Source organism: Geotrypetes seraphini, chromosome 19, assembly GCF_902459505.1.
Source record: "Geotrypetes seraphini chromosome 19, aGeoSer1.1, whole genome shotgun sequence".
Taxonomy (NCBI): domain Eukaryota; kingdom Metazoa; phylum Chordata; class Amphibia; order Gymnophiona; family Dermophiidae; genus Geotrypetes; species Geotrypetes seraphini.
Genome location: NC_047102.1, coordinates 31,638,213 through 31,661,110, shown reverse-complemented (window position 1 = coordinate 31,661,110; position 22,898 = coordinate 31,638,213). Strand labels below are relative to the sequence as shown.

At 42.3% G+C, this 22,898-nt stretch overlaps 1 protein-coding gene across 2 annotated transcripts; it reads right to left on the bottom strand.

The window, feature by feature from the left end:
- Positions 1-10,916: 10,916 nt before the first annotated feature.
- On the bottom strand, positions 10,917-22,853 carry RPLP2 (ribosomal protein lateral stalk subunit P2). Of its 2 annotated transcripts, XM_033928161.1 has the most exons (6): positions 22,697-22,853; positions 21,098-21,221; positions 20,819-20,867; positions 20,689-20,722; positions 12,889-12,987; positions 10,917-11,034 (listed from the first exon to the last, which is right to left on the bottom strand). In XM_033928161.1, exons 2-6 carry the CDS (start codon positions 21,218-21,220, stop codon positions 11,031-11,033), a joined length of 309 nt encoding a protein of 102 aa, XP_033784052.1. In that variant the 5' UTR covers position 21,221; positions 22,697-22,853; the 3' UTR covers positions 10,917-11,030. The 2 variants fall into 2 exon arrangements, with proteins under 2 accessions (XP_033784052.1, XP_033784051.1); XM_033928160.1 differs by lacking the exon at positions 20,689-20,722 and having other exon boundaries at positions 22,697-22,852.
- Between the last annotated feature and the right edge of the window lie 45 nt (positions 22,854-22,898).

Below are 22,898 nucleotides of genomic sequence, written 5' to 3'. Positions count from 1 at the left end.
TTAAAGTCCCACACTCCTTCAACTCATGAGTATGGCAATGCTTCAAACTATCCTCAACAATTTTGGCATAAGAAGATATTTGAGGCTACTTTTGAATACCAAGGATATCTTATGTGGAACAAACTGCCAACATACCAGACAACCCACCTTCCCCTCCCATTCCACCTTGACTTCCAGAAGAAACTTAAGACATGTCTTTTCTCTCTGTAGCCAATCTCCTATCCTTCACCCCTTCCCTCTAACAACCACAAGATCGGGCTTAAAAATGTAACTTCAAGAACTTGATCTAACTCTTTGTAAACCGCATAGACCCCTTGTAGAGAATTGCGGTATATTTGCATTGTATTGTAAATAAAGGCATTTTATTTTGTACATGGGGTGATAGAGGGTTAGTGATTCACCCAAACTCACAAGGGGACATCATGATGATTGAACCTGCTTCCTAAGGTTCTCAGGCCACTGCACTAAACATTAAGCTACACCTCACTCCCACCTCTGTGCCTAGACTCCATCCAACCTCTGATGCTCCTTCTAGAATCAAACCCAAATAAGTACAAGGAATGTTGGTGTTTCTTCTTGTTAAGATGGATAAAGGAAAGCTGAAGGTAAACAGCTTCTAGTTCTGCAGACTAATGTTTATTTTTACACCAATGCCCTTCACCTTTTCTATCAGCTTTATTCTGTAAATATTTTTTTCATATAGGCAGGCAGCAAGTGAGAAAGAGGCCTTTTCAGGTAGAGAAGACAGGGCCTTATCTTCTCCTACAAAACAAAAGACAATATCCAAAACAAACTGCAGCTCAAAGTTGAAAGACGAAAACAAAAGGAAAACTGCAGATACGATGTACAAGGTGTAAAAACTGATCTTTATTAAAAAGGTTCAATGTAGCATTCAAAACTAAATGAAAATAAAAATGGTTCTCAGCTGCGAGTCCACAGGACCTGACATGGTCCGTGTTTCAGAAAACACTCCTTCCTCAGGGGTCCTAAACAACGCAATCTCATAGAACCAGACAAAACAAATGAAGCCTTGAGGCGCGTGGAGTATCCTATCCAGCAGCAGTGCAAAAATGCTAGCGACCTGCAAAATCAGCTACAGACTCAGGGGCCGACACTGAAAGATCCAGCACCAAAGCTAACAGCGCAGTCACCATTGTTGAAGAGCGGCGCAGAATCTTAGCTCTGCAATGCATGCTCAAAGTAAAATGCATTCAAATTATGTGTGTGCCAGAAACTGAAAGCAAGGGGGAGAACTGTGCCTGGAGCATGCACACAAGAGTTTAATGGTAAGTGCAGCTCTTGAACACTGGAACTGCAAGCACACCTCAGTGCTGTTTATTTACACACAGAACAACAGTGCTGATGTGTGCTTGCAGTTTCTGTTTTGCTCCAACTCACACACGTTTCTCACTATCAGCACTGGTTTCCTTCTGCTTGTAAGAGAAGAAGAAAAAAAAATCAGTTTCAACTGAGAATTTTTTTTAAAATTTTTTTATTTATCCATTTATTCTTATACATTATGAATAAAAATAAAAATTTGCCACATTTTAACAACAAAGGAAATATAGAATTAAATCTAAGGAGCTCAAACTTGAAATTGCTCAGTCTTATAAAGTCCACATATAGGGGGATGAGGCCCAGTTTCTCTAGTCTCTCATTGTACAGCAACTCCTCCAGTCCCGACGGCGACCAGTGTTGGATGCAGTATTCCAGGTGGGTCGTACCATGGCCCGGTATAACGGCATGATAACCTTCTCTGATCTGCTCGTGATCCCCTTCTTAATCATTCCTAGCACTCTGTTTGCCCATTTTGCTGTTGCCGCGCATTCCATGGACAGTTTCATTGACTTGTCTACAAGTACTCCAAAGTCTCTTTCCTAGGGGCTCTCTCTGAGTATAGCTCCAGACATCCTGTATTCGTGCATATGATTTTTGTTACCACCATGCATCACCTTGTACTTATCCATGTTGAACCTCATTTGCCATTTCACAGCCGATTCCTTGAGTGCGTTGTAGGTCTTCGTAATCTTTCAGTATCCTCACTACTCTAAATAACTTTGTATCGTCCACAAATTTAATCACCTCACTCGTCGTGCCAATTTCTAGGTCGTTTATAAATATGTTGAAGAGCACAGGTCCGAGCACAGAACCCTGTGGCACTCCACTTGTGATGCTTTTCCAGGCCAAGTATTGTCCATTCACTCTCACTCTCTGTTTCCTATCCGCCAACCAGTTTTTAATCCATGTGAGTAAATCACCCTCGATTCCATGGCTCGCAATTTTCCAAAGTAGACGTTCATGCGGAACAGTCAATCCAGTCTGCCCATTACTTATACATATTATAAATTAATGATTAAATTAACTTGTCTTTTTTCTTTGATATTTCTGGGCCATAGTCCTTAAAGTCCACCTGGTCCACCTGGTAAAGTCCACCTAGGTTCCAGCTGCTGGAGTTGCCATCCAACCATCCCTTTATTTGCAGGATGCCGACCATAAAGTCTGGCCAGTAATGTCCTCATGTTCCAAGTTACTGGAGTTTCCATTGATGCCTTCTCCAGACCATCCTACACCTAATCACCACATATAGGACACAGACTATGCAAGTCTACCAAGTACCAGCCTTAGTTTTTTAATTTATACCATTAATTTTCTAATTAGAGATCCTTTATGTTTATCCCACACTTTTTTGAATTCTGTTAAGGGGGGCACGCAGGGGGGCAGAGAGGACTGACACTTATACACATCTAAAAGAGGTCTAGCTCTGAACGTCTACGTTCTGTCCAGGACATTTTGGGAAACGTTTGATTATCACTGCAAGGCATCCAAGTCTAAGCCCACCCATAGCCAACCTCTTAATATGCCTCTTTGAACTCTGAACGCACAGTGGGTGAAACATCTCACTAGATGTCAAGAAAAATGGTTTTGGAAATTGGCTTTTGGATGTCCTGGCAATTGGGACGTCCAAGTGCCAACTTCGCCTTTTTTTGGACATTTTATTTTTTAGGTTACGTCTCTAATAGTATTCTCTAATAGTATTTTTAGCACGTAAGGACTCCATCAAGGTTGCAGGTGAGAATGCAAGACATTCAAGTACCTGCCTGGGTCTCCAAAAGGATATTCTTTGCCCTCACAAATCTACAGCTTTGCATTATGTGCTTCTGACTTTTGTGACTTCCTAGGAGCCCATCTTATCAGTGATGATTAAGCAACAGTGTAAGGGGCAGGAAAACACCTGTCCTTATCAGCCAGCCAGCACACAAACCTCAGCAGTAAGCTGATCATGGACACTGCTACTGTATTCTCTCAGCAGATTTTCCCCTCGGCCAGATGCATTTTCTCTTTTTTTTGTCTGTTTTTCTCCCCCTTATCAACTTAGAAGCTCTTTTCGCTGCCAAAGGTCGGTGGGTAATACAGTGACGAAATCTAATCTAATCTGCAATTTCTGGGTCACTCTATGCCTAATGAGGTTCAGGAATAACAATGTGATTAGGAATACATAGTAATTATACAGTGAACATCATACATAGAGCTGGGGAGTAATCTGAGTCAGTGGCATACAAAAAGGGGGCAGTCCACCCTGGGTGTAGCCCATAAGGGGGTGCTCTGACAATATCTCTGAGGGCTAGCACCAGAGTCAAGCAGCTTTCACAATTCACTGCTCATGTCAGTGTTGGGTCTTCCTCTCTACTGGGTCCTGCCTTTGCGGAAACAGGAAGTAGGCAGGACCTGGCAGAGAGGAAGGCCCGACGTGGGCAAGGACAGTGAATTGTGAACGCTGCTGCTGCCGGGAAGAAGTGCTTGACTCTGGCGCTAGCCCTCAGAGATATTGTCAGAGCACCCCCTTATGGGTTACACCCAGGTTGGACCGCCCCCTTTTTGTATGCCACTGACTGATTACAAAGAGAGGGAGGGGGGGGGGAGAGAAATGCTGCACCCAATTGGGGAGACGGAGGGAGGGCGGAAGACCATGGGAGAGGAGATGAGAGAGATGCTAGACCATGGGGAAGGGAAGGAAGGAAAGGAGATGCTAGGTTATGAAGGGGGAGGAAGATGCCAGGGTATGAGGGGAGGAAAGGGAAGGAGACAGAGATACCAGACCAGGGAGAAAGGAGGGAGGGAGGGAGGAAAGAGAGGAGATACCAAAGCACAGAGGGGGAGTGAGAGATGGAAGAGAAGGACAGGAGAGAGATGCCAGGGCATGGAGAGGGAAGGCAAGGAGACTGAGATGCCAGACCATTGGGAAGGGAGGGAGGGAGGGAGGTAAAGGAAGGAAAAGAGATGCCAGAGCATGGAGGGAGAGAAGGAAGGAGAAGAGAGGAAAGAGATCCCAGGGCACAGGGAAAGGGAAGCAGATGTCAGACCAAGGGGGGGGGGGGGTGAGTTGGAGTGGGAAGGAAGGAGAAATGAGAGGGAGTAGAAACAGAAAAATGGAAGAGACAGAGAAATAGGGTGGACGATGGATTGGAGAGTGAAGATGAGGAAAGCAGAAACTAGAGATGACAAAAGGTAGAAAAAAAATTATTCTTGTTGCTTTAGAATAAAGTAGTATTGTAGCTGCATTGATAAACATTTATAACTAGAAAATGGAAATAAAGTAATCTTTTTATTGGACTAATCCCCTTCCTCAGGGAGTGGTGTACCGAGGGGGGAAGTCCACCCCAGGTGCAGTTCCTAGGGAGTGCTCCTCTGGAGGGGGTATTAAAAATAATTGGCCCTGGGTGTCATATACCCTGGGTACGCAACTGGTCTGAGTGCTCCCACTCTAGTCTAGAACCTCTTGTTAAAACATGGCTATCCTCACAGTTCAATTATTGTATCATAGTAATGGCTAGTGAAATTCAAGATGTACTCAGCCCCCCAGTGATGTGTGCTACCATGCAGAGGAACTACTGTAAATTTCCAGGTAAGGTCTTTCTTCCCCAGGCTGGGAATATCGTATGTGGATGCTACATTCTTGTTCCGTATGGGGAGGCACTGTTCAATGATGACACCTAGTGGTCATTAACACACAGTAATACAGCTAAAGACAGCAGATGAAGACCCACACAGTCCATGCTAGTCTCCCCAACAAGTTGGCGAGAGCTGTGCCCTCCATTCTGTGCAGCCCCCCCCCCCATCACCCTTGTTTAAATGTTGCTTGTCAAATCTCCAGCCCAATTTGATAGGGATGATATGGGATTATAAACAAGACTCCAAGCATTGCTGACAGTATTCAACTTACAGTCAAGATGTCTTCCCCTCTCCCCTAAGTTGTAGAGTATCCTCACTCACAGCAGGTCAGATTACAAAAATTCTCATGACAGGGTTGGGAGGGAATATAAACATAAACATGGAAAAAGCTCATAGTGTCAGATCCGAATGGAAAAAGCTCATGGTGTCAGATCCGAATTCAAGTCCACAGTTCAAATGTATTTAATATACAGTACTGGGTCATGGTGCGCCCTCAACTGGAGTACTGGAGCACTGGTCGCTGTACATAAAGGAGGACACGGTACAACTTGAAAGGGTTCAGAGAAGAGCGAGTAAAATGGTTAAGGGGATGGAGGAATTGCCGTATAGTGAGAGACTGGAGAAGCTGGGCCTCTTCTCCCTTGAAAAGAGGAGACTGCAAAGGGACATGATCGAAACATTCAAAATACTGAAGGGAATAGACTTAGTAGAGAAAGAGAGATTGTTCCTCTCCAAGGTGGGGAGAACGAGAGGACACTCTCTAAAGTTGAAAGGAGATAGATTCCGTACAAACGTAAGGAAATTCTTCTTCACCCATAGAGTGGTGGAACGCTTTTCCAGAGTCTGTTATAGGAGAAAATACCCTCCAGGGTTTCAAGACAAAGTTGGACAAGTTCATGCTAAACTGGTGAGACTGGACTCATTTGGAGCACTCATTTTTTAATGGGACAGGTAAGTGACTGATCTTGACCAGTTGCTTTTTTTTTGTGCATCAATCGCTCGCGTACTTTGCAAGGGGTTTTAATATTAAATAGCTAATTTACATGGCTGGATCGGAAAATGGGCGATAGAGGGGGAAAACACGCAGTGAGCCATTTTGTGCATGGAGTTGGCAAATATGATAGTCACTAAAGCAGTCAAAACTGGTTTAGTGACGATCACTGACTTTAGTCCACGTAACTCTGGTATTTAAGTTCTCTCAGCAGTTTAAATGGCTGTTTTCTGTCTTGTGGGCCCATTAGTTTAGTGTAGTATGTTTTCCTTTTTGAATTCAGTTCTAACTTATATAGTTTAACTGTATCTCTCCATTCCTTCTTGGTATGGTAACTGTTTCTCTTTCTCATCCTTCTGCAAAGAGTTTGTGGGAAGAGTGAGATCACCTATTGTCTGGAATCCTTTGCACAACAATGGAGTGCTAAGTGATTTGCCAGTGTCCAAAGGAGCTGCAGTGGGAATTAGAGAATGACATGGGGACAAATTTGTCCCTGTCCCGCAGGAACTCAATTTTCCTGTCCCGTCTCCACTTGGAACTGGGGAATGCAGTCTGATTATCCTTACTGCCTGTAGATTTGGATAGATGTTTGTGTATTATACATGTGTCTGGCGGATATGTCATGCTGCTCATGTTTCTTCTAAAGCTTTGTTTTTGCCATTTTGCTTATACCTTGTTCCAACTTAAGTTGACATAAATAAAGGAAAAAAAAAAAAAGAGAGACAACACATGAAAGCCCCTGCCACAAGCCAGTGTATTGTGGAGCCTAACCATACAAACCAGTGGAACAGCATCTGTTCCAGTGCTCATTTGCTCTAAGAAAGCAAAGACTGTAGTTATGTTAAAACATGTCCAAGCAAGCCTGCTAAAGAAATACCCGTGACCCTGTTAATATTGCAACTTAACTGATAAGACAAAAAAATGTGAACAGTTTAAGGGATCTTTTGGCCATATCAACCTCCAGTCTCTTTAGAAAAGCATAGAGTGACATCAAAGCCATTTTTTCTGGATTTCCGAGCAATAACAAGCACAGCAAACGAGATCTAATCTTCGTACGCATTGCTGATGGTACAAATGATATAAAAAGGGTACCACTGGGACAAGACCTTAACCTTTGTCTCTCTAAACCAGGGCTGCCCAAGTCCGGTCCTCGAGATCTACTGGCAGGCTGGGTTTTCAGGATAGCCACAATGAATATGCATGAGAGAGATTTGCCTGCACTGCCTTCTTGGTATGCCAGTAGATCTCGAGCACTGGACTTGGGCAGCCCTGCTCTAAACTCTCCAGCCTTTCATCTGATCACCTATCAACTCATCTCATCCATGGTTGCCCTGAAGAATGAGGTTGGCAATTCCTACAGGTTTTATGGTCAAAATCTATAATCACTTTGGGATAACAAGCTGATGATACGTGTTATGTCTAGAGGTGTGTGTTTGAGTTTTATGTTATATGTCATAAAAGGGGTGGGTGGGGGGTGTTTAGTTCTTTGCTTTTATTATACTGAAGTTACTTGTTTTTATTATCCGTCAGTACACATACAGAGGGTGAACTTAGAAAGCTGTTGGGATGTGGTATATTATTTCCAGAGAACATACTATCACATTAATTTTATCCACAGAAATTCCTTGTATCCCATTCCCTTCCAACTAGATTGATCACGACACTGGAGTTACTATGCTGGCTCCTCCCACATCCAAATGGTCTGCATTTGGATATTTTCAACATAGATGTTTTTCTGACCGAAAATGGAGGTATAAAGTTAGACGTTCTTGCGGCCTAGATGTTCCGGTGCCCAAGTCATCTAAGTAGATGGTTAAAAATTTTTTAAAAAATTATATTTGGACATCCAGCAGTTTGCCCTTTGAAAAGGGCCATTTCTGTTCCTCCAACTTTGGACGTCCGGCTGGAAACATCCAAGTCGGACTTGGACGTTTGTTTTTTGAAAATGTCCCTCAACAAGAAACACCCACCTTTGCCTTTTGGAATAGGTGCTTGGTGAATCCTCTTGCAAAGCAACAGGAACTAAGGATGTAATAATACCAGACTTTGACAGGGCACCACTGCCGCCAGCAAAGGGAGCAAGAGTTGCTGAAAGCACAAGATTTAGAGTAACAAGACAGCAAAAGAGGCATAGCTTGAAGAAAAATCGGTAGTGGAGAAAGAGTTTGATGGCTCAGATTTTATCTCTATTAGACAGGAAAAGCAGTGATAAAATTCCTTTAGCAGAGACGACAGCCTATGCTGTATTTAATGTGCAGAACTTCTAGTTATTGATTAGCATTCTTCTTACACTTCTGAAGCAAACATCTTTTTTTAAGTTGCCCAACTACATCTCTCCCAGAAAGAATTTAGCTGGAGGTGACATGCTACAGATTTTGTCTTAGTGATTTGCACTGCATTCCAGGACCTTTTAACTTATAATAATGTACTTGCATATATGATTATGTGTAAGGTAACTAAAGTTCACAAATAGTGCATTGTATTTATTATATATTTTTCATTGAACCTGCTAGTTAAAGGAAAGAACTACAGGACTGAGCCCCTGATCCACAATGCACCCTTCCCCCCCACTGGCACAGGACCCCCCCCCACACACACATTTTTTTCCCAAATCAGTAGGAGGGATGCCCATTTCCTCCTGGCTGAAAGTCTCCCTTTTCGAAATGATGGCCCTGCCCCTGCATCCTGGGATGCAGTGAGAGGGGCCTAAGCACTTATTGGCTGGGGGTGGGAAGGGATCTTATGCACCTGGGACAATCAGGGGTCACTCGGAGAAACTGAGAGGGGACAGGTTTAGAACAAATGCTAGGAAGTTCTTTTTTACCCAGAGTGTGGTTGACACATGGAACGCGCTTCCGGAGGTTGTAATAGGCCACAGCACATTGCAGGGGTTCAAGGAAGGTTTAGATAGGTTCCTAAAGGATAAGGGGATTGAGGGGTACAGATAGGAGTAGAGGTAGTTATAGAAATGGTCAGGAACCACTTCACATGTCATAGACCTGATGGGCAGCCACGGGAGCGGACCACTGGGCGCGATGGACCTCTGGTCTGACCCAGTGGAGGCAACTTCTTATATTCTTAAGCCTCTCCCAGTGCAGCCCAGGATGCATTGGGCAGAGCCACAATTTTAAACAGATGGCTCTTCAAGCAGCAGAGAGTGAGCACTGGTGGATTTTGAAAAAAGGTATGGGGTGAGGGTGTCAGGGGGGCCCCAGGTCAGTGTGAAGCATTAGGAGGGGGGTTCTATTTTAATGGGAGCAGCTGCTGTGCGTGTGTTGTGTGCTCACATAACATACACACTGCAGCTACTGGGAGCTCCAGAGTTCTGATCAACAAGTCCATGAAGCCATTTGTATAATGTGCTGAGGCAGCGAAAAGGGCGAACAGAATGCTAGGAATGATCAAGAAGGGGATCACGAACAGATCGGAGAAGGTTATCATGCCGCTGTACTGGGCCATGGTGCGCCCTCACCTGGAGTGCTGCGTCCAGCACAGGTCGCCATATATGAAGGAGGACACGGTACAACTCGAAAGGGTCCAGAAAAGAGCGACTAAAATGGTTAAGGGGCTGGAGGAGTTGCCGTACAGCGAGAGATTAGAGAAACTGGGCCTTTTCTCCCTTGAAAAGAGGAGACTGAGAGGGGACATGATTGAAATATTCAAAATACTGAAGGGAATAGACTTAGTAGAGAAAGACAGACTGTTCACCCTCTCCAAGGTAGGGAGAACAAGAGGACAGTCCCTAAAGTTGAAAGGGGATAGATTCCGTATGAACGTAAGGAAATTCTTCTTCACCCAGAGTGGTGGAAAACTAGAACACTCTTCCGGAGTCTGTTATAGGGGAAAACACCCTCCAGGGTTTAAAGACAAAGTTTGGCAAGTTCATGCTAAACTGGTGAGACTGGACTCATTTGGAGCACTGATCTTGACCTTGGAGCCGCCGCGTGAGCAGACTGCTGGGCAGGATGGACCACAGGTCTGACCCAGCAGCGGCAATCCTTATGTACCCTACTAGGATACACTGAGTGGGGCCAGTCTATCATAAGGGAGAAAGTTTTGTTTCAGCTGTCAGCTGAACTGACCATATTCTGTGTGTAGTATTTGTACTGTAAACTGTATTTTCTGCATTCCCGCATCATTTACTGAAAACATGGGCATGTCAGGTTCTGTTATTATTAAAGATAATTTTTTAATACCCCTTTGGCATGTTTCAGCACTTCATTGTTACTACGGGAATTAAAGAAAGTCATCTACATCATCTACTTACAGAAGAATCAACAGAACAGAGTGAGTACTGAATCTCCCATCTGCAATAAGGCAAAAAATTCTACTCTTCAAACAGAACCCAGTCACCCATGCAAACATTTCCACTCTAGTCAGTGACTTATGAGTCCCTTCCAAATGCAGAGGGATTAAGGTCTTGAGGGGAAAGCAAAGGGGCAAAATAGTGCAGGTCTGGGAACCAGGTTTGATTCCCACTGCAGCCCTTTGTAACCTTGGGAAAGTCAGGTACCCAACATATCACTCAAGAGCACCGGATTATTCTTCAATGTATTGCAAACCTCTTTCGCTGAATCTCTTCATGAAAAAAGCAGTTAATAAATCCCAATAAATGAATATCAACGACTATGAGCCCATGAGGGATAGCAAAAGTACTTGTATATAACACAGAAAGGCAGTGAATCAAATGCATTACTTGGATTGGGGAGTACACACCTAATACTAATACACATCCAGAGCTTAATCCACTCCCTTCAATCAAGGGAATGTCAAATTTGTATCACTGAGTTGATGGTCATGTTTATACCAAGTACACCTTACATCGATTTTTATTGTTTCATCCCACAATGCATGACCATAAACAATAAGGTTTATAAATGCTTATCAGCACTGTTTATCTAAACTAAATGAGGCTGCAATTCATTGGCATCAAGAGTTTCTTATCTCAACTTATACTATTTAAATAAGAACCATATTGTTTTTGAAACAAAAAGCTTTTAATAAACTTTTCTGTAACATTTAGTCAAAAAGACCAAACCCCATGTCATCATCAGATTCCTCTGATTCTTCTTTCTCTACCTTCTTCTCCTCAGCTGCAAAGAATAAAGAAGGGACACTAATCAGTTACTTCCAATTCCCAAACTCTCCCAGAAACATAGAAATAAGGTCTATGGTACTAAGGCAACCGGAATCTGGCCTTCCTGGCTAACAAGAGCAAAGGCATATTAACAGGTAAACTATTCCATGATTTTGGACAACAATGTAAAAAACAGAGCTTTGACATTGGTTGTATTCTGTAAACCGCTAGGAGGCTCCGTCGGTGACGTCACCCACATGTAGAGAATATGCTGCCTGCTTGTCCTGGGGTAAGTACATAGTTTAATGCAACTTACCTCCTATCTTATGGCTTTTTAGTTTCCTCAAGAGCTTCTCATAACAGATTTTGTCAAAAGCTTTCTGGAAACCGGTGACCCTGAGCTAGTCACTTAATCCTCCACTGCCTCAGGTTCATTAGACAGATTGTGAGCCCACCGGGACAGACAGGGAAAATGCTTAAAGTACCTGTATGTAAACCACTGGGTTGTAAAAACCTACGAAGGGGTTCATTTTCAAAGCACTTACACACACGGTATGTCAAAGTGTTTTGAAAATGAGCCTCTAGAATCAACTCCCTTTTATACATATTTATTCATGCTTTCCAAAAAAATGTAGCTGATTAGTAAGCTAAGACTTCCCTTAGCTAAACCCATGTTGATTCTGTCCAAGTAATCCAAGCTTAAAGATGTGCTCAGCAATTTGGATCTTATAATAGTCTCTACCATTTTACCCAGCACAGACATCAGCTCACCATTATGTAGTTTTCCAGATCACTCTTGGAATACTTTTTTAAAAAATGGCATTATTTTGACTACTTTCTAGACAATTTTAATGATAGATTACTTCAGTATGCTCCAGGTGATTTACTGCTCTTTAGTTTGCTGATTTTGTTTATTATATCTTCCAGGTTAGCTGCGATTTCTTTCAGTTACCCCATTGCTACCTTTCACTACCTTTACTGGCTTGGATGGCTCCCTAACATGGTGAAGTGTTCTCTCTGATCTACTTAAGGTTTCAGTTGATAGCCACCTGAATGAAAATTGACACAAAATGTTGTTTGTTGGTACTGCACCCCAGTTAGATGTAGGTCTTGGTTCCACCAGGGAGAGGGGGAAATGTTGGAGAGCCTGTGATCAGGGAGTCATGTATCATATTTGGTGGGCCTGTTCCAAATTGGTCACTTTTAGGAGCTCAGTTTTTGTATTAGTTTTTCATATTACTAGGGAGCAGTATCCAAAAAGGGTGGAGTATATTGTTTGCTCAATGTAAGCCATGTAGAGATTCGACCTGGAGTACATAAATTGGTCTCTTATATTTTTGTGGCAGCGAGACTGGTCCTTGCTTGGGAATGGAGGAAGCTCTCGCTCCCTGATTCAGAGGCTGTTTGTCAACAATTGGATTATATATATTTTGATGGCTAAATTGACTGCCTTGAAATTGAACCACTTGGTCTCCTTTTATAAGATCTGGGATCCTTATTTCTTGGAAGGAGGCCCACCAGTAGCAGGCCGCAATCTAGATTGTTACTCCTTGTTCTTTTTGCTGGATTGTCTTTATTTCTTTACTTAGAGGGAAGGACCCTTTTGGGAGGGTGGGTCGATGAAGGGATTTGTTTTTATATCCTTTTTTGTGAATTACACTGTTTTGGTGAACTTATTTCTGCTTTGTATTGAAAGTATTTTGGATTTGTGGAAGTCTTATTTGAAATGTTTGTGAAAATCTTCAATAAAAAATATTTGAAAAATAAAAAAAATGTTAAGCAGCATTTTATGGCTTGCAGTTTAAGCCAAAGTATCTATAAGTAGCTCCTGGAATGCTCTTGAACAGAAACAGCACAGGCACATACTCACCAGCAGCAGGAGCTGCCCCTGTAGCTGGGGCAGCAGAACTGGCACCAGCTGAGACTGCTACAGCACCACCGGCAGGCATACTGGCAAGCTTTCCATTCCCTGCAAAACACATAAAAGAACGAGTTTAAGAATGTTTACAGGGAGCCATGAGCACATCACCAGTCAGTAAGCAAGCTGATTTTACAGACTAACTTCCCCCTCCCCCACCACAGGATTAAAACCACAAGACTAATCGGGCACACAAGTCCATTGTTGAGGAGAGACCCGATCACATGATAAAGCAAGAATTGCATAGGTTGGGCAGTATTGCTTTACTGAATGCACGGTCCCTGACTGACAACTGGTTCAAGTAGCAGTACTAAGAGAGGAGCAAGCAGCTACATCTTGCAAATGCTATCCAATGAAGCAAATTTTATGAATGCCACTGGCTCTGATTTGATGAGGTTACAAGAAACTAGCCAGTTGGGTGATGTGTTGGCAAGGCAAGTCTCTTGGGACTAAAGATGAACAGCTTCATAGACTTTCTAATGGATTCTGGTTCTATAAGTCAGAGTTCATTTACAGTCTAGAGTTTCTCAGTGATGTTTAGCACTATTTCTTAATTCACACAAGGTATGACCAACTCTGGCATGACCATTATAACAAAATTAAGGTTCACTCATGACCAAGGCTTGAAGCTGACATTCTTCTAGCCAAATTAATAGCTATTAGACAAGAGTACCTTCCAGATTATATTCTTGACAATGAAGATTCTATGAACTGAAACTGTGGTTTCAAGAGAGGTATACAAAAGGCATTGAGGTCCTATATCGGTGGTGTAATTCATGAATCTGGAAACAATTGAATTAGAAAGCACAAGTTCCATTCATGAGGACATGGTAAGCTCAGAACATACAAGATAAACTATGGTAGAAGACGATTACAGTTCGAAGCAAGAGAAATGTTATAGGCAATGTTCCAAGCTGTGTGCTAGTCCTCCAACCTCATTTTTTGTCACTGTGTTTTCAATCACTAGGGACAAGCAGGAGTCCTGCAGAACTTGCCCTTCTCTTGCTTATGAAAATGTGATGTTGAAACAGCAATGCCACTGGCAGGAATGTAGGTGGACTACACCCACACAACTTAGAGTGACACAAATGATAGATACTGCAGTATGGTATTTGATGGAAAACAAAAGGAGTTTTAACCATTCATGAGACTTCATACTCAAAATCTTTTCCATTTAAAACACATAAAAGCTTTGCTTTCCGATATAAAAACAAAGCAACTTGCTTGATCCTGGAGAAAATGGGCACAAAGGTGGTTCTGGTGTGTGTCTTTATCTAATCTAGTATTTCTGAGTCATGATATACTTAAACACGTTAAATGTGACTTACAATATAAGGAATTACAGAATGTTTATGTTACATTATAGCTCTTTGAGGAGAGTTATGGAGTAATAAGGAAGGGAGAATAGAGGTTCTATGACTGTACAGGTAGAACACTTGAGTATAGGATTTAGTGACATTAAGTGAAAAAGTGGGGGGGAAACCTGTTATGCTTCATTGGTTAAAAACCCCACTTCGTGGGAAACTACAGTGCCCTGAATTGGAGTTTGTTGGTGGATGTCCCAATTGGAGTTTGTTGGTGGATGTCCTGAATGTTTTGGGAGCTAAGTTCATTGTTCTTTCACCTATGCAGAATTTTGGACTTCTGTTTTTGAGTGTATTTGCTTTTGCTAGGAGGGGGCCCCTTCCACAACAGAACTCCTTCACATCCAGTAGCCGCCCCCTCACCCAATTAGTCTATAGGCAGAAAGGGCCATGGCCTCAGTGGTCTACCCCCACCGATACTTTGACTAACACAGCATCAGCAACTAGACAGTTCATGATGCAGAATAAAACTAAGATGCCTCTGTTGCTGGAAATTGGGTTTATTTGAAAATCTTTTTATCTATCAAGATTTACAAACCGACATGAACAATGCAAAAGAAAAAGAACAAGTACCACGATCATCTAAACCAGATCTGGGGGTCTGTACTCATAACCCCAAACCCTCACAATTAACACTGAACCCGAGAGCTCAAAGAGTACAATCAGAAACATTAGCCACCTTCTGTAACCTATTCAAAACTTGATCATGGGCCGTGAGGGACATCAAGCATATACTGGAATTCCAAATAGATAAGAATCCTTTTTGCCTCTTTGGAAAATATGAAAATTGGCCTTATAAACTGGGAATTAGAATTCCTAGGTATCCAAGGCCTTTATTTAATCCTTTTACCTTTGGTCTCGCGTATTTGCTCTGTTTCTCTGAGCCGACATGCCCTTGTGTTTACCACAGATTTCTAAAGACTTACTAAAGAGCTCTCAGCTGCTTTATCAGTAACAGAGCAAGATGCATTCTTTTCCTCTGCATGTACGCGTGCTCCGATTGGTCACCCTGCCAGTTTCTTCCCCATTTGGACTGGGTAGAGCAAGAGTATAATTGCAGCTATGCACTGAAAGGTTTGGGGCTTTGTGTCTTTTTTTTTAACTGTTATTCTTATCTCTGTACACTGTGGATATTTAGCGGCAAATCTCTGCAGTCCTGACCCATCATGCCTCTCCCCATGCAAGGGAGGCAAGAGACTGGTCTGAAGACTCTCTAGCTGTAACCAAACTCCCCCCCGCCAGGAAAGTCATACCCTATGCAGTCGATGCACAAGCAAAAAAGTAAGGATGAAAGGACAGTCCTTCCTTAGGAACACACAAACTTTATTGGAGAATCACAGCTTAGCTAGTCAGCTCAGAAAAACAGAGCAAATACGTGAGACCAAAGAGAAAAGGTGGCCGAGCTGTAATCCGTCTTATGTGATTCTCCAATAAAGTTTGTGTGCTCTTAAGGAAGGACTATCCTTTCATCCTCACATTTTTCTGCTTGATCCTCTAGCTGTAACCAGAAGCTATGTAGCTATTTGATCTTCTGGCATCATATTAAAGGTTGAAGGGTGGTAGATTCAAGAACAATGTAAGGAAATTCTACTTTACGGAGAGGGTGGTGGATGCCTGGAATGCGCTCCTGAGAGAGGTGGTGGAGAGGAAAACAGTGACAGAATTCAAAGAAGCGTAGGACGAACACAGAGGATCTAGAATCAGAAAATAATAGTGAATATTGAACTAAGGCCAGTACTGGGCAGACTTGCACAGTCTGTATAAGGCCGTTTGGGGGAGGATGGGCTGGAGAGGGCTTCAATGGCTGGGAGGGTGTAGATGGGCTGGAGTAGGTTTTGATGGAGATTTCGGCAGTTGGAACCCAAGCACGGTACCGGGTAGAACTTTTGATTCTTGCCCAAAAATAGCTAAGAAGAAAAAATTTAAATTGAATCAGGTTGGGCAGACTAAATGGACCATTCAGGTCTTTATCTGCTGTCATCTGCTATGTTATATGTTACCATGTATACTATGTTCCCTCTAAGTGGAGTGCATGAGCAATCGCTCATACACATTACATGGTCATTACACAGTCACTCACAAAAACACTAATCCAATCTGACTTTCAAACAAAATTACGCTATAAAAAAATTAACTAAATCAATTACCATGTGTGTGATTTTTTTTGTGTTATATACAGAAATGCATTGATAATACTGGGGATCAAAAAATTATTTTATTTTAGAACTAAATACTCACATGAAAAAAATTTGCATATATTCAAGCCACTCCTTGGAAGGAGCACTGAAGGTATCGATTTGGTCAATCATGCTATTCTGATTGACTGTTTGGAGTCAATTGGTCTTTCAGGTAATGTGTTAAAATGGTTTCAGGGTTTTTTGAGTAAACGATCATATCAAGTCTATAGTGATAATAAACATTCCTGCAGCTGGGTAAACTCTTGCGGAGTTTCACAGGGCTCTCCTCTATCCCCTACATTGTTCAACATTTACCTTGCCTCATTGGGGAACTTACTGCAAAGCTTAAAAGTTAAATTTTACATCTACGCAGACGATATCACTATCATCCATATTAAAGCAAATTGAATTATGGATGACCGAATTCAAATTGAAACTCAACTCAGACAAAACCAAAATTTTCTTGGCAAATTAAAGACTCATCGATTTTCTTGAATGGTCAGGTCTTCCCTATTGATTATTCCATAAAAATTCTGGGAGTGACTCTGGACCGTCACCTTACTCTAAATGTTCACACAGATTTATTGGTTAGAAAATGCTTCTCGAAACTATGGAAACTCAGAACCATTAGAAAATACTTTGATGCAGCATCACTCCGCTTATTGGTTCAATCTTCCAATTTTAAGCATGCTCGATTATTGCAACATCATTTACTTGGGATCCTTCAAAAAAACCTTTCAAAGACTACGAGTTATTCAAAATTCGGCAGTTCGACTGATTTTTGGGTTGAAGAAATGGGAACACATAAGTCCCTATTATCAAAAACTTCACTGGCTGCCCCTGGAAGCACGAGTTTTGTTTAAATTTTTTTTGTCTTTGTTTTAAATCAATATTTGGTCTGGCCCCCATGTACTTGGTTTCTCAATTTAATCTGGATAGTTCTATTAGACCCACACGTAGAATTCATCTGTTCACCTATCTACCAATAAAGGCTTGCCACTACAAAAGATTTCTGGACAGAACTCTCGCCTTCCAGGCAGGTAAATGGAACGATTGGCTGGGCAACATTATCCCGATTTCCTCATCCTACTTCAATTTTAGAAAATCAGTAAAAATGAATGTTTAATCGATTTGTAACCTAAGAATTTTATAGTTTTTCTCTTCTTTCATTCTGTTAAGCTTGAATTCAATGACTTTGTATGGTGACCACTTCGCTGATTATCCAGCACCTCTTGTTGTAAACTGCCTCGAACTATCATGGCTTGTATTCGATGATTTTTTTTTTTTTTTAATTTATTTATCATTTTACACAAAAAATTATCAAGCATTATATCTTGTACAGTAAGATTGTATCCTAAAACATATATAATAAGAAGAAAACATATAACATATTTTCTTACACTTAAGCAATCTGTAGTCCCCAATTTTTGAATCCAAGATTTTCAAAGAGTGACTTACAAATTAAAAAGAAAATAACAATAATAGCAAATCAAAGTGGCGATGATTTTATATTGTGACCACTTCGCTGATTGTCCAGCACTTCTTGTTGTAAACCACCTCGAACTATCATGGCTTTGGCGGTATATAAGAATAAAATTATTATTACCCTGATCTTAATTTTATCCCGTTTCTCTCATTCAGACATTCTAGTTTTCACATTAGTCCTTTCCTTCCTGTAAGAAGACTAAAGTATATAGAAAAGCCATATTTTGGGGAACTGAGATGGGATTCTGAGAACTGAAGGGAAATGATTTATGTTCAGAAAACTTGTGTTATGAACTGGTCAGCAGTCAGCTCATATCTTGATAGAACTTTTCTAATTTTATCTAGTCCATAAGCGAAACCCAGCAGGTACCAACTTCAAAACCTGTAGGTATTAGAATGGACACTATTAAAAAATAAAAAATTTAAAGACTGCACCGTCTCCCAATTCTAAACAGTAAACCCCTAACACAAAGACCATTTGAAGAAAACAGATGGAAGGAATTGGAGAGGTTCTATACCCCTCCAGATAATGGGCCTACAAGAATAAGTATACTACTAATACTAATTTCTACAGTGCTACCAGACATACACAGCGCTGTACATATCATATGCAAATAATCTCTCTGTCCCTAGCAGGTTCACAATCTTTTTTTTTGTACTTGATGTTAAGTGCTTTGCCCAGGGTCACAAGGAGCTGAAGGGAAATGGAATGCATTAACATCACTGCTTCATATCTGAAAGAATATTTTAAATGATGTAACTTGTATCCCATCGCTTCCAGTCCCATCTCAAAGAGCAAGTCATTGACACATGTATACTGATACAGTAACTATAGTGTGGTTTTTTAAAAATTATTTTTTAAATTTATTGAAGCGCCAACATAACTCAGACATAGCTAGCAGCATCATATTTAGCGTTCAGTTAATAATATTAAGTTTTTCTTTCAGTAGTTAATAGCACGTAACTTTTCCCCATAAATCCCAGCCGTCCCCGCCTATCCAGTATGTCATCATAGATCACCACTTCACAGCATATTTCCTGTTTTGAAAAACTTCTTTGTATTACATCAAATCTGTATAGCCAGCTCATTCTTTGACAATAAAACCCTCCACTTAACTCCCTAGTTTAATCTGGTTAGACTGTAATTCTCTGCTTCAAAGACAACCAAATATCAACTGCTGCTTATTCAAAACACAACAGTTAAATTAATCCATGGAGTAAAAAATTTGATAGCATACCTTCTTGTTTCATGTCAGAACACTAGCTACCCATCAGTTATTTAGTTTAAGATTTCGGTTCTGGCTTTTTAAATCTGCCACTCAGGCTTTTCCTTATTCCTCTATAGTGCTGCCCGAGGACGGCAAAGGTCTATACCGCTCGGTGTCTCAGAAACACGCCCAGTAAGACAAGGCCTTTAAAGATCCCTAAGGCTTATCTTCCGGCAACCTCTGAAATTCTTCACCAATTTGTCCAAATCTTCACCAAACAACAGACGACCCTTAAAAGGTAGGCGTACTAGACATAGCTTGGAAGCCGCATCCGCCGCCCAATGGCGAACCAAAATGATCTGCGAGAAGCCATAGAAAGTGATATCTGCTTAGCCAAAGCATCCGCCAAATACACTAAGCCACCAAAGCGTCTACTCTCGGGAGCTTAAATCTCTCCAGCTCATCCTGCGCTATGGGGTACAACTGCCGCATGGCCTTTGCCACTTGGAGACATGCCTCTGGCATATCTCATTGAGCCGAAATAAGCTCCTGCAAGGCCTCATGGACAGGAAATGTTTTAGGCTTTCTTGTGCCAGCCATAAGAGGGTTCGCAGTTCTGCCACCTGTGGGTCAGCCTGTGAAATATTCAGACCCTGCAACACTTTGGAAATAAAGGACAATTCCTTCCCGTGGAAAAGACGCAGGGCCGTGGAATCATCTGCTTCCCCAACAAGTGCTTCATCTACATCCAAATCTGCCACACACACCCTTCCAAAACACCCAACAGAGCAAGGGAAAGGTTGGAATTAGATTGAGGGTCTCCACCATCCATGTGTACCACCTGACAGCACTTAACCCCCTGTGGATCAAACTGAGGCCAACAGCCCGAGGCCTGAGCAGTACTTGCCAAATTAGCATCACCAGGTTGACCAGACTATGAGTTCTGTAAGAGAAAGGCCTGGTGCAAGAGCAACACAAACTCCAGGGAAAAACATATTGCCTGCGTTCCTGCTGACACAGCTGAAAAGTGCCCCTGCATCGCTGCCATTCCAGTCAGAGAAGGAAGCCTTACCAAGTTATTCTTGCTCCCCCCAAACCTCTGATACGATGGCAGTATATCAAGTTAATAATGTGATCCAATCCAGGAGGGAGAGATGTTGGATGTGGTGGTGGAGAGGGGACCGTGGGATGGATGAAAAACAAAAGTAAGTGTAAACCTATCTTTTCTATCTATTTAAACTACAGTACTTTATTTTGAGGACTGTTTCTTTAACGTTTTTATAGACTGTGTACTGTACAGAATCCGAGTTACATACAAATTCAACTTAAGAACGGTTTTAAAAACCAGAATTTGTTCTTAAACCGGGAACTGCCTGTACATGGGAGAGTGTGGCTTCAAACCCATGCTGCTCCTTGTGACACTGGGCAAGTCACTTAATCCCCCCCCCCCCCATTGCCGCAGGTACATTAGACAGATTGTGAACCCACCGGGACAGGCAGGGAAAAATGCTTGAGTACCTGAATAAATGCTTGTAAACCGTTCTGAGCTCCCCTGAGAGAACAGTATAGAAAATTGAATAAATAAATATTTGTCAAAGTGCATGCAGAAAAATACACCCTTCCCTATCCACATGGCAAATATACTTACCCTGGGCAATGACTTCCTCAATATTTTTACCATTCAGTTCGCTGATAACCTACAAAAAGGAGTTAGGATTATTGGCTAAGATAAAGAACATAAACAGATCATAAATTATATTCCATACTTTTGATGTGGGAATAACCTGAACTCACAGCTCTACACAGAGCAGGCAGAATAAACTCCATCTAGGGAGAAAGGTCACATGCTGCTGGTGTAAAGCAGCCACATAGAATCACTCTGTCAAACAATTCCAAGAGTGGCATGCATCACACAATAAGTCATTACCTTGTTGATACGCTGGTCATCTGTTTCAATGCCAACGCTGTCCAGGATCTTCTTCAAGTCCTTAGAATTGGGACATTCATTGCCACCAAGGACAGCCAAGAGGTAAGCTGCAACGTAGCGCATCCTGACCCACAGCCCAGAAAACAGAAACATGTTCAGCTTTAATAAGCTCTCTTAAATAGCACTTAAAATTCATGTCTACCATTTCAAAGTCTTCTTCATACCACACATTATATAACTGCACAAGTTACACTGACATCTTTTCTGTTGAGCTAGCTGCTGCATGCAATAAGGTGCAAAATTAACTGAATATACTGTATTCAAAAGTAACTAAATACTGAACCTGATTCTGTTTAAGTTTCAAGTTTATTTAAAATTTCTTATACCACCCAATGAGCCTTTTAGGCAGTGTACAAAATTGTAAAAAACATTTTGTTGGCTAAAATACAAATTTATAGATCTCCGGTGTATCTGCACAGAGCCAAGATGTGTAGTATTGACCAATGTCTTAAATGTCATCAACCTATGGCTACCCTGGGACTTCAATTCTGGTCCTGTCCTTTGGTGCAAGTATTTTGGAAACTGGTCCACTCGCATATTTCCATTATGTGGCATTACGCGTAGACTCATTGTCCTGAGATGTTATTTACGCTGGGGTTTCTTCCCTGTACATCCACGAAGGGTTTTTGGGGCTTTTTGGAGCAAGCTATTTTGTCGGGAAAAAAACCATATTACATTGTTGAATACAACAGGACCTGCCTATGTAGTCTCATTGGCGTACTCTCATGATACAGCAAGCCTCCAAGAAACTCCTCTTTTGTACATCTTTGGATACCAAACTGAGACATTTGTTTTGTAATATTTGGGAACCTTTTGGGCTCACATTGACTCCCAAGGCTCGCAGTCATTTGTTGAACCCGTGCTATTGTTGGCACTCTGGAATATGGAATATTTTTGTTGTAAAGTGTAACCGGGTGGGTGGGATGTGTGTGGTCCTGCAGCCAGAGGTGTCCTAAGAGTGGGATCCTGTGCAGCACCGAAAGGAGAGGAAAAGCCCACCTCCTATCATCTTGCAGGTAGAGAGACAACTGAGGAGCTGGAGGACAGCTCAGAAGGATGGGAGGCGGAGCAAAAGAATGACCGCCTACAAATTCTTGGGAAAAGAGATTGACCATCCCACACATTCAGGAATGGAGGGTCTTATGTTCTTAAGGTGAAAGGGGCCAGACTGAGAAGTAATCTCAGCAAACTGTTCTTCATGGAAAGGGTACTGAATGCATGGAAGAAGGCTTGGAACAAGTACATAGGATCTCTAAGGGCTGGTTTTCCTGTTTCCTGGCGTCATTTATTGACCCATTCACCTAAACGAATGCGGTGCGTGAGGTCCCCGATTGCATCTCTTGAATAGGGTAACTCAGCGGCTCTAGTGCTCGAACCCTGCACAACGCGGGAACAGGGCCCCGCCAGTCCCAACAGACAGTAGCAGCGCGAGGCCGCGAAGTCCCAAGCCAACCACCGAGGCGGCACGCGGCCAATAAACGCCAAGCGCACGCGCTTCCCCTCGGGCCAGCTCGACCCGTTTTGGCGCCCTGCACCTACCTTACACTGGGTGGTGGGGAAGAGCTCGCGCGCACCGCGTGCGTTCTGGACTCAGAGCCGGCGGAAAGAGGAAGGGGCGGGGTTTAGACGCGCCAACTCCTCTCGCGCTGACGTCGAACTCTCAATAACGGTCGCTACTATTGGGCGGCTGGGAACCAACCAGATCCGACTTGTACACCGAGCGTCGGCATTGGGGGACTTT

Excerpts from the sequence above, each read along its gene's own strand:
- RPLP2 (XM_033928160.1), bottom strand. The coding sequence starts at position 21,220 with ATGCGCTACGTTGCAGCTTACCTCTTGGCTGTCCTTGGTGGCAATGAA. Across the intron at positions 20,868-21,097 it reads ATGACCAGCGTATCAACAAG|GTTATCAGCGAACTGAATGG; the intron begins GTAATGACTTAT and ends TCCTTTTTGTAG. Across the intron at positions 12,988-20,818 it reads TGAGGAAGTCATTGCCCAGG|GGAATGGAAAGCTTGCCAGT; the intron begins GTAAGTATATTT and ends TGTGTTTTGCAG.